The 12,175-nt window shown below is 38.3% G+C and overlaps 1 protein-coding gene across 1 annotated transcript in view; it reads left to right on the top strand.

The window, feature by feature from the left end:
• Window positions 1-12,175, top strand: part of LOC139718692 (ATP-citrate synthase-like) — a 71,703-nt gene that overhangs the window by 17,339 nt on the left and 42,189 nt on the right. Inside the window, exons 4-11 of the mRNA XM_071630151.1 lie at window positions 1,314-1,475; window positions 2,623-2,714; window positions 5,963-6,042; window positions 7,242-7,369; window positions 7,953-8,071; window positions 9,414-9,612; window positions 10,280-10,397; window positions 11,793-11,938. Coding sequence (XP_071486252.1) covers window positions 1,314-1,475; window positions 2,623-2,714; window positions 5,963-6,042; window positions 7,242-7,369; window positions 7,953-8,071; window positions 9,414-9,612; window positions 10,280-10,397; window positions 11,793-11,938 — 1,044 coding nt within the window. The remainder of the gene's footprint in view (window positions 1-1,313; window positions 1,476-2,622; window positions 2,715-5,962; window positions 6,043-7,241; window positions 7,370-7,952; window positions 8,072-9,413; window positions 9,613-10,279; window positions 10,398-11,792; window positions 11,939-12,175) is intronic.

Raw genomic sequence — 12,175 nt, 5'->3', positions numbered from 1 at the left:
TGAATATGAGACCATTCTGAAGCAAATAATTTTCACACAAGAATAGATATATAATGTACTCTTAAATGAGTCCCACAAGGATTGGAACAATCATCCCTCAGCATTCCCACTGATTCCCACTGATCAGTTACTAGCCATCTCCTTTAAAGCTCACTGATAAACAGCTTTCATGCAGTCCTGCCAATATGTAGCACACACTGTTGACATTGAATTTGATGGTGAATGTCAAACCAATTATCCTTTTCAACTGAATCAAAGTCAAAACGGTACCATGGCAGTCACAGTGCAGTTCAGTGCTAATAATGGTGAGGCACATCTGCTTTAAGAGTAAACAACAAAATGGCACTACCTTATTAATATGTAAACATTTGTAACTGTTTTTTATACACACAGGCAAGTCCTCCATGGGGTGGGGGGGGGGGGGAGGTGGTAATTGTCCTCTGGGGGTAATTGCCCTGATAGGCGTATTTGCTTCAGAGTGGTAGTGATGAACTTTACTTAAAGGGAATGCAAACCCAAAGAGCAATGTGGATTGAGTGAAAGCAGTAACCATTAGTAGAACACATCAGTGAAAGTTTGAAGAAAATCGGACAATCGATGCATAAGTTATGAATTTTTAAAGTTTTGGTGTTAGAACCGCTGGATGAGGAGACTACTAGAGGTTACGACGTATGAGTGGACAACAATATAAAGAAAATATAAAGAAAATTCCACAGAAATTTATTTTTCATGAAAATTACAAATTCCATCAACTTGATACTGACATATGTTAAGGGTATCAATTATTCCCCCTACTTTCTGAAAGCAGTAGGTCAAGTGCTCTTTCATAATGCTAGAAAGGTGAATTTTTGTTGATTTTCCTTTATATTTTCTTTGTATTGTTGTCCACTCATACGTCATAACCTCTAGTAGTCTCCTCATCCAGCGGTTCCAACACCAAAACTTTAACAAAAATTCATAACTTTTGCATCGATTGTCCGATTTTCCCCAAACCTTCACTGATGTGTTCTTCTAATGTTGCTGCTTTCACTCAATCCACATTGCTCTTCAGGTTTACGTTCCCTTTAAAATGTGAGTCCTAGCCCATGTCATTTCCACCCTTCATGTTTCTTATCCTGCGTACTTTCTCATATATTGAATATTGCCACATATCCTTTGTATTGTCATATATGTCTGTTTTTTATCATTGGCCAAGTCAGTAATGACATTAGGTTATTGAAATTGGAAAGGTGTATGTATGGAAGGGCAATAACCTTTAAAACACAATACAGTCTTTTTCTCAGAAGGTTGATCATTCATTTCTGTACCACCAGGTCGGAGCAGCCACAGGCAAGCTAAAGAACTTCCTCATCGAGCCGTTTGTAGCACACAAGCCTGAAGATGAGTTCTACGTCTGCATCTACTGCCAGCGAGCCAAAGATGTCATTCTCTTTCACCACGAGGGCGGTGTTGACATCGGAGATGTCGACGCTAAGGTACAGAACATGTCGCATATTGTCACACTTTATCCATAAGAGCAACGGAAAAGGAATATTAATGCATTTGTCATCATGCACCAACAGAAAAATTCACGATGTGAAGGAGTTATACTATGTTGTGTAATAATGAGGGCACATTGCTTGTAAGGACATAATAGTTTAGAATAGAGGTGTAGATTTCAGGAAATTATGAATCACAGCGATAAAGTGTCCTTTCCAAATTTATGCTGATTTGGAAGAATGGTCCATCATAAAGTCATAACCCTTGTTCGTAATATCTATGCATTTCAATCGAGAGTTTGCTATTAAAGAAATCTCATTGATTGATAAAGTATGAAAGACCACCAAGATTGTTTGAACTATAGGGGCAGGGCACATTGTTTTTTATGCCAGTTTGTTAAAATTTAAGGAAACTATTGATCATTATGCCCTTGTGCACCTTACCTTTGCTCTCACCAAACAAGAGTTATGATTGTATTTTGCTCAGCGAAGTATGAATGTGTTCCCATTTGTGTGCGTACACTGGTTGATGTATGAGATATATCTCTGCTTGCCAAACAAGAATAATATCTACTGTACACACATCAATTGATAAACCCTCACTGTAACAAACAATCATCACATTTTACATGCACACGTTATCGGGCCACGTTCTGTGGCAACATCCTGATCTTTGTCCAAGTGTGTGCGTGATGGCATCATGATTACTGAGAAGAATTAATGAATTTTATTTTCTTCCCAAACCATGACCAGCTCCGTAAAATCTGTCATTCCATATAGTCCCTTTTATGTGGGAAGCTTGTCAATGACATCTTCTTTATCTATTTATATCTAATTCATATTCTCCATTGCATTTATTTCAAGTATTGGCGTTTAATGTAGCTTCATAAAAATGTAATTTGATGACTGCCTTTAATTTGCTTGTTTGTTTTTTTGTGTGTGTCTAGGCAGCTTATTGTTGACATTACATGTGATGTACAATGTATGAAAATTGCATTCTTAGGTCTATTTTCTGTGTGATTTGTGAATGGAAAAAACTACAAGCAAATTAAAGACTAGTCTCTGGCAGCTGTCTATGGGAAATGTGTATTATAACCAGCACATTCTCAACGGGTTAATGTAATGGTGTATCGTCGATCCCCAGGCCGTTAAGATGGAGATTGGTCTCCAGGAGGAGGTTACCATTGACGGCATCAAGGCTGCCCTCTTGTCCAAGGTTTCAGATGCCAAGAAGCAGTAAGTTGCCAATTTTTAGTGTGAATTTTGATTAAACAGAATGGATTAATTTTTACACATTATTTTATTTTCATTTTTATTTTCTTTGCTGATACATACTATGTCAATCATGGGTGATATGCACACCTGTAGATACTGATATGCTTCCTAACTTAAATATTCCCAGCTTCAAGCCATTATGTATCATTTTCACATTAAAAAAAAAACAGCTTTAGTGCTTCAAAGTAGTTCTGAAATGTGAGTTAGGGATGAAAACACCCAATGTAAAGATGTATATGAAGAAATTTTTATTTTTTAAAAAAATAGTTTCTGGAATGAACCGTCTACAAGTATGGTTTATTGAGAAAATTACTGATAATATGTTTGTGGCTTTGCTGCGAAATTGTTATATGGTAGGATGTTTTATGATACAACTAAGCTATACATAAAATGCATCAAATGTGATAATTCAAGCATTTTTTGATTCACTGTTCCCAGTGGTGAACAGTGACTTTAAAGATGTTGATCCCATGGTCGTTTGCTGACAAGCATTTACTACTTCCGTAGTACCATATTTGAAAACACACCATCATTCCAACTATGGGCCTATAGATCTGTATAAGAGCAATTGTCCTCAGATGGCCGTTGGACGGAACAACCTCTGACCTCGTCTGTGTGCCTGCTATAGTCACGCCATGGGGCTGGACATATGACTTTGTACATGTACCTGGGGTGGCTCTTCACTTTAGACTGTAAACAATGCAAACTCCCTGAGTAAATTTGCTTTTTTTAAGGATCGTGATATATGTGAAATAACTGTAAAGAGCACAAAACATGCTTACATGGCAGACTGAGTGGCCACAAGGTATAATTTATTGTTTTCTTTATTGACTGAAATGATGTGGCTACTGGTATTTTTAAATTCATTTGAGCAACTTCAACTTGAGCAACTTTGAGCAAGTTGTCATGACAGAAAGGCTATGGATAATGTGTGCTCAGTTTGAAATGTCAAATTCTGATCTTTTTCAAAATTTTAATTGGATGTTCGTGTGAATCCATTCTGGTTTTTCCTGTGAAATTTCAACTGATTATGACCGAGAGACTGTTGATATTGTGATCCCTAGTTTTAAAACACAAAATCTGTATGACGAACCCCCTATGTGCATTGGGTAGTATGTACTGTACGGTATGTGACAATGTTGTGTGCATTGGGATGAATGTGTGGATGTGAGTGTGCTAATGTAATGGCAAAATGTGTTGAGTCTATACAGCGTAGAGCTACATTGGATGACACGGTTCACCCAACAGCATGGCAAGTGCCAGAGAGAGAGGGCATACTTCATTGTCATAGTCATATTGACTCAGCCTATAATTGGCCACTTACCACGCAGGTGTCCATTAGTGTGGTCCATATGTGAGCATATAATGTCTGTTCAGAACCCCCCCCCCCCCCCCCCCCCCATATATGATAGATGCTAAATTAATCATACTACTGTGGCTGTGACTATGTCAAAAGAAAAGCCAGAAGTCCTACTGTAGTTGAAAATGCACTTACATGTAATTGTTTCTTTCATTTTCATTTGACGATGATAATGCATGGACACTGTATGTCATTCATTGCTGAAAGTAGAAGCCTATAGTCAATGATGATAAACACATTGTACAGTCAGAATTTATGGTACATTCTATATGGTGTCGGTCTATGACATGTTGAAAAATAAACTGAGCTTTTGAAAAAGGCATTGTTACAAACTGACATGTATGATATCTAAAAAAGATATCCAAAGATACAAAGGTTGCACTATCATGTGTAAAAATAATTGAATGCCTTCTAGATTGCCCATGCCAATTTTGAACAATACTAAGTATGTGACTTACAGTCGGAGCTTCACATAAAAGAGTAAAAGCCATCATTCAATCTACTGCAAGAGAAGAAAAAAATCAATCTACATGATATTGTCAAGTTAAGAATTGGGCTTCATGTCTCATTTGATTCATAATATTCTTCAAACAAAAACCTAATCACTGTACAGTAACAACTGTATAAAAATCACAAGTACAGTTATTGTATAAGGTCCCATCAGATTTACTGAAAGCACAAACATTTATTCAAAAAGATATTAGAAGATATATGTCTATCAAGGAATACAGCAGACCTCCCAACCATTCTGAATTTGGAGGAAAGAATCTGAATTTCGACCATCCCCAGCTCTTGTTCCAAGAGGAGATTCCTATTTATCTTGATAATGTTACTACACACTCCTATGGGAGCTGCTCTTTCTTTCCTATTTTTGAGTCAATTCATCCCTATTTTTCAGTCAGAAAGGTTGGGAGGTCTGAATACAGTCAAACTAAATAGATAAGGGCTGAAATTTGAGATGCTTTGCCAGTACACATGGCCATCTTGGGATAAAATTCAACAGAGTTAGGGCAGGTCCATTTCATTTCTGTTATCCTGAATAACTGTCCATAAAAGTCATGCCCCATTCCCATTCATCTTTTCTGTTCCATGCGGACGTGCCCATTGAGGGCTGGGGACTCAAAGCAAATATGAAAATCAAATATTGACACGGTCTCTGTTCTCTTGCGTGTGTCTCTCTTCGATCACGGACAGCACTGCTGAGTGTGCAGAAATTATTGAGACATCCAACGTTCAGTTTGTTCGTGTTGGATCGTCACAATGTTATCATGTTATAAGCTTTGAAATGTTCCTATTGTTAGTTAATCTGTGTGCAAACACTGACAGGGTGCAGTGTATCCTCAGTCATGAACCTTCAGTCAATTCTTTTGTATTTAAATCTTTACTTCATATCATTCATATTATTCTAAGATGTTGATTTAAAGAAAGATTGTTTTCATCTATAGATAACTTTGTCACCTGTATGTGGGGAGGTGGAAAGCATCTATCTCACTATTTGTTATTATTATTATTATTATTATTTAGGAGTGGAAGCAATCACTAGATTTATTGTATTAGTCTCAAAACTTCCTTCATTAACAGAACTTTATTTATGTTCATCTTGTATTCAAATCCTGAGTGGGCTGTATTAGTTAATTGTTGCCCTCATGGGAAGAGTATGCTGAACATTAACTGCATTGTAGAGACACACAACTTATATATTACATAATACATCTACAGTAGAAGGACAGAGGTGCCGTGCAGGCAAAATGTTCTTTTTGGTGACAGAAGATTTATGGCTCTTTGGCAGTGTGTGCAAACACTGTTCATTGAAATACAATGTATCCGTGAATGTCATTTTGTCATACAGGATGGTTGCTGAGTTCATCAAGGACCTGTATCAACAGTTCTGTGACCTCTACTTCACATACCTAGAGATAAATCCACTGGGTGAGTTGTGCCCTAATCATCTCGCATTTGGACTCAAGTAGACATGTGCCATATGTACCACATTCCCATCAAACTTTAAAATCCAAAGTTCTGGAAATTTTCAGTCAAAATATGAAGAGTTTGATTGCAAAAGAAGTTAACTCCATTCCTGTTAATAAGATATGTTTGCTATTAAGGCTAAAAAGGATTGAAGAGAGTAATAAGAAAATATGATATATATATTTAGTTATAACTCCAAGAACATTCCTTGTTATGTTATACATTGGAAGTTAAGTATCACAGGAAAGGTTTTATTAGGTCCACCTGATGATAGTCTTTAAAATATTTGAAAAGGGAGCTTAAAGGAGACCTCGAGATGATTTTCAGACTTTTAAATATGAACAACTGTAAATTGGTTACACTGGGTGCAGAGTTTCAGAATTTGTAGTGATTGGGAGGAGGAATAGGAGTGTTTTCAAAATTTATAACAAATCACAATGAACAAGGATGATGACATGGCAGCCTCACAACAAAAATGTGTGAGATGGGGCTCAAGGAAGCAGAACAAAAGAAGAAGGCATGCATAAATTCTGCACAGGTGAATTTGTTGGGCATGCAGTATTGTAATGGAATTATACATTGCTATATTTATGAAATATTTGAGGCTCCTATGTCATCATCTTTGTTCAGTGCAATTTGTTTTGGGTTTTCAGAGTATTAATTTCTCTGCTCAAGGACCACAATTAATTCCACAAATCTGTAAATGGAGCTGTTGATTTAGTATGTACTACAGGATATGAAATTATGAAAATCGTCTGGAATGCCCCTTTAACCCATTGTGCAAACTCTTCATTTACTGTTCTGTCACAAACATAACACTGATAGTCTAGTTAAGCATTTGTAGGATTCTTAGAATCAACTTCTGTCATGACCTGAAATTATATCAATGCCATTGTCATTGTTAAGTGCCTTTTTTTAAGGGGGGGGGGGGGAGTAGGGAAGGGGTAAGAATACCAAAGGGGATGACTGCAAATTATATAAAGTTTTGTGAGTTTGTGCCCTGCATCACTTTTGTCTAACTTCTCACGCTGCTAGTAGTATACCAAGTGTGTACCAAAACTATTTGACTCCTTGTAGAAATCTCACAGACTGTTCGAAAGTGGCTCACAAAAAAGATTATCTCCCTTATGTCCATCTATGTATCTGTGTCTACCCCGCAGTTGTGACAGACAAGGTTTATGTGCTGGATTTGGCCGCCAAGATCGATGCAACAGCGGAGTACCTGTGCAAAGTGCAGTGGGGTGACCTGGAGTTCCCGCCTCCGTTTGGGCGTGAGGCTTTCCCGGAGGTAACATGGAAAGACTTCACTGGGCAGAATTTAAAGGGAACCTCCACTCTATGTTTTTAGAGTTGATTGTAGCATGAAGAATAAATTCAAACAAATAGAATAGTTATGGTTTTATTAAAATCGGGAAGAAAATAGACACTCAATGGCATTTTGAATTTAAACACATTGACAAAAAAGAAAGAAATGATATCTTACACTTAAAGTGATATAAGAATGGAAGACCATGGAAGAAAGCTGTCTTGTAGAAATTGTTTTTCCTTGGACAAAGAATATTCAATGAAATACATGTACTAATTTGTTGGCAAATGTAAACTTTTAGAGTGAATACTTTCTGTTTGGTGAGTTTGACTATTTCTATTTCTTGAAGCTTTTTATTAGTCAAGTCTTGAACCGTGAATCTTGAACCTCCTTTTGTTGGGAGATCAAATCACTGAAATCAACATATCCTTTTCAGTTAAATACTGAGATTACTGATAACTTTCTTAAGTCATGTCGTGGCTGTATGTAGTCATCTGAAAAAAATGGTGTGTTTAAGACTGAAATCTGGCATATGTCTAAATTGACCGTTGTCACTGACCCACAGGAAGCATACATAGCTGACCTGGATGCAAAGAGTGGAGCGTCTCTCAAACTGACCATACTGAACCCCAAGGGTCGAATCTGGACCATGGTGGCCGGAGGTGGAGCTTCAGTCATTTACAGGTGAGAGAAAGAAAAGGCAAAGACACACAGACAGACAGACAGACAAACAGACAGACAGACAGACTAAGAGCAAGAGACAAAATATCTCTTTTAATTTCTTCACCCAGGCTTGTTTGTGATAGCGATAACGATGTTCACACAAATGACATTTAAGAATACAAGCAAAGTGTCCAACAATGCCAGTACGATATGTAATGAGCAATATCTTCCATGAATAAGAATAGTATTATTTATTTAAGTGAGTCTATTTCCACATACTGCATGAAGAGCTATTGCATGCTCATTGGAAGAGTTCTATGTGACACATATTACAGTGAGTGGGACTGAAGTGGCATAGTGTGTTCGTTAGTGATTGCTTTTTGACCCCCAAAATATCTTCCTGGAGGCTAATGAATTATAGATAAGACCAGCAGAGAATGAAAAGGAGGTGAGGTATTGGGCATTTGTTCCAACTTCATCTCATCACTCCCCTGAACTTGCTTGAACAGCTTAAAGGCGTAATTTACCGTTTGCAGATGAAACAAAAACCCAGCATTAGTGCTTCAAAATAGTTCTAAAATGTGAGTTAGGGATAGAAACAACCAATGTAAAAATTTGAACCAGTATTATCGATGTTAAGTATTATTAAATATACAAAATGTGAACAATAGTCATAATAAAAATGTTTCCAGGCTAAACCGTCTACTGTTATGGTTTAATGAGAAAAATAGTGATATCTCCTTATGTTTTAGGCTTTATTGCAGAAATTTTATATGGTAGGATGTTTTGTGATCCAGCTGACCTACACATATGCATCAAAAGTGATATCTTGAACATTTTTTCTGCTTCCAAAGGTAAACAGGACCTTTAAGTGGTAGTGCTGCTACCTGGTAGCAGCGTAAAGGTGACTGGATCAAATCCAAGGCCGCTTCTGTCTTTTCACTAGGTCTGTCATGATACAGATTATGCGTGCATTATTGCTTTTTGAAATGGAGATTCTCTGCAGCTTAAAAAGGACATCCAGGGCCCCCATTTCATAAAAAGTTGATATGATAGCAAATATTGCTGGAACAGCAATTGTCATAATAATGACAAGAATCCAGATTCCTGATTGGCTGTTGCTACAGGAAGTTACCGTTCCAGCAAGATTTGCTATCCTAACATCTTTTATGAAATGGGACCCTAATTAAAAATTTCTTGTAGATACAAACACATGCTGAACATAGATGTGAACATACACTATTGATGTTAGAGTGAAGGAGCTCACTAACTCAGTCATACCCCTGTCCCTTCTTTTCACTTTTATTTTCTCCCCCCCCCCCCCTCCTTCACCTTTCTCCACCCCCATCTCCCCAAACCCCAGTGATACCATCTGTGATCTGGGTGGAGCCTCTGAGCTGGCCAACTACGGTGAATACTCCGGTGCCCCCAGCGAGGGTCAGACGTACGAGTATGCCAAGACAGTCCTGAGCCTTATGACCAGGGAGCAGCATGCGGAGGGCAAGGTTCTCATCATCGGCGGCGGCATCGCCAACTTCACCAACGTTGCTGCCACCTTCAAGGTGAGTTCGTGGAAGGTCAAAGTTCATGGGGGGGGGGGGGAGAGGGAATGCTTTCTGTGATGTTACAACATTGGCCCCTGAACAATACAAGATATATCAATAGGGAATATAATGAACACCAGTAGAATAAGACTGACTGTCAATCAGAGATCCTCAGTTCAAGTCCCCTGACTGTTGCAGTTGTGCCTCTAAGCAAGGCATGTTGTCATCATTGCACAGTCCTTCAGAGGGAACTTCAAGCCACATTGTAGTTGTCCTTTGGTCACTTGCTTAATACAAGCTTTCATTGTTTTACTCAGCAGCTACGTAAAGCAAATCATGATACTCATGAAATCATCATACAAGTCCTCGCATGTGAAATGTCCAGTATATACTGTATAAGATGTTCTTTTCGCGAGAGCTTAATTTTCACAAATTTCGCCAATCACTGTTGGACCACAAATTTAAAAACATGCAAAAATATCTCGAACTGACAAGCATCAGTGCACCTATGATAGCGTTGGTGTCGAAATCGTGAAAACCTCTCATGAAAATGTCCATGATCTCATGCGCAAAAATATCTGTACGCCAAAATAACAGCATATGGATACAGTACAGCACCTGTAAATCGCTGCAAAGATATTGTAAGAAGATTATGCAATATTGTATTTGTCAATTTGCATTTCAGGGAATAGTGCGAGCCCTGAAGCAGTTCAAGGAGAAGCTGATTGAATACAAAGTGTCCATCTACGTCAGACGAGGGGGACCCAACTATCAGGAGGGACTGAGAGTCATGAGGGAGCTTGGTGGGTATAAAAGTGATTCGGATCCCCCCCGAAGGGGATCAAGCAATACATGCCAACAACTTTTAGCTTGCCACTGCAGTCACTTTTGTTGATTATATCACTGTCTTTCTTGAAGGACTCCCTCTTCTCACTCCTCTCCTATCTTTCTAGCTCTCTATCTTATCTGTCTATCTCTCCCATTATTTTCTTCTTCCCCCTCTGTCTAATATGTTTGTCTGTTTGTGACCCTGCACCACAAAACAAACAAAAAGTAGCCAGACATGGATTTTTAGTAAAGGTCAGATTCTGAAAGAACAGACTATAAGCTTTAAAATGATATATAACTTAATCCAAGTGGACTCTGCTAACCTATCTAAATATTGGAAAGAAAGCAGACACCCTGGATAACTATGAACTGAGAAAAGAGGCTCTGAAGAACAGGATCTATTCTGACAAGCGTTTAGTCTTTACCAAGCCGCGCTAGCTGTGCGATGAATGGAGCAAATAACAGGATGATAACCAACAGAGCAACAACAATGAAGGGATTAACAGATTAAGCTGAAATTGTGCATGCCTTATCAACACATTCTGTTGATGATAAATGCCAACTTTCAAAGCAGTAGCTATATCCCTTTTAATGTTATTGGAGTTGAAAGTAATGAGCATGGACAGAGTTTTTAAGAAATGAATAGAGGACTCGGAGAGAAACACCTAATCACAGTATTCCTCTAAAAAGTGTTCCAGAAAAACAGCTGATAACCCAATTTCCTTTTCGTTTTATGATCCCAAACTTTAGTATGATGTAGAAGAAGACTTGCTCTTTCAGAAAATATGAAAAAGTCAAGATTGGCTAGGTTGACTAATTTTACCTATTTTCCGCTCTCACCTAAAATCAGTGCGTGCGACTTTTTGTTCGTTTTGTGATGCACGGTCACATTTTATCTATCTGTCCGTCTAATCACCTATTTATGTATCCATCCATCTATTCTGTGTATTTGTTAGTCTATTTATTTATTTATCTATCTATCTGTCTATCTATCTATCTATCTATCTATCTTTCTTTCTTTCTTTCTTTCTATCTATCTATCTATCTGTCTAAAAAGGGAATGTTTGCAGCTTACCAACTTGTCATCTGCAAGATATGATTTTAATGACATTTTTGTGCAAAAATAAAGAGGACAGATATGAGTTGATGACATCACCACCTCAGGTGATTTTCATGTTTAGTTGCAACCGATGGCACTGTTTGGTGAAAACATGCGCAAACCTTCAAAATTCTGTAATTCTTTCATTTGACTGAACTTTGTTTTTATTTGGATCAACTCCAATGTGGTGCAGCATTGCACCTTAAGAAAAGTGGAATTCTTTAACTCTTCTCTCTCTGCTGCCCTCGTCCTCGTCCTGTTGTCCATGCAGGCGGCAGCCTCGGTGTGCCCATGTACGTGTTTGGCACGGAGACCCACATGACGGCCATTGTCGGCATGGCGCTGGGCAAGAGGAACATCCCCGAGACTCCGCCCACCGACTCCACCACTGCCAGTTTCCTGCTGTCAGGGAGTGCGGTAAGATTAACCTTTTCCAGCACCTTGCACCCCCAACATCGCTTGATGAATTTGATTTGAATGTTACATCAAAGTGTGTCTCGCCAAAAAGAATGCTGTGTGGCTGATGCAGTAAGATGATGTTCCCAGACAGGTTTTCACCTCATCCTTGTACATTTATTATTCTGTACCCTGTTAATTGTCTCGGTCTATAAAGTTTGAATGCTTTCTCGGTGTGCATTCGTGCAGTGCCGAACC

This window comes from Diadema antillarum, unplaced genomic scaffold, assembly GCF_040938485.1.
Source record: "Diadema antillarum isolate AM-2024a unplaced genomic scaffold, OU_Dant_1.0 scf00000099, whole genome shotgun sequence".
NCBI classification, from domain to species: Eukaryota; Metazoa; Echinodermata; class Echinoidea; order Diadematoida; family Diadematidae; genus Diadema; species Diadema antillarum.
Note: the sequence above shows the minus strand (reverse complement) of the source record. Positions and strands in the feature narration are given on the sequence as shown.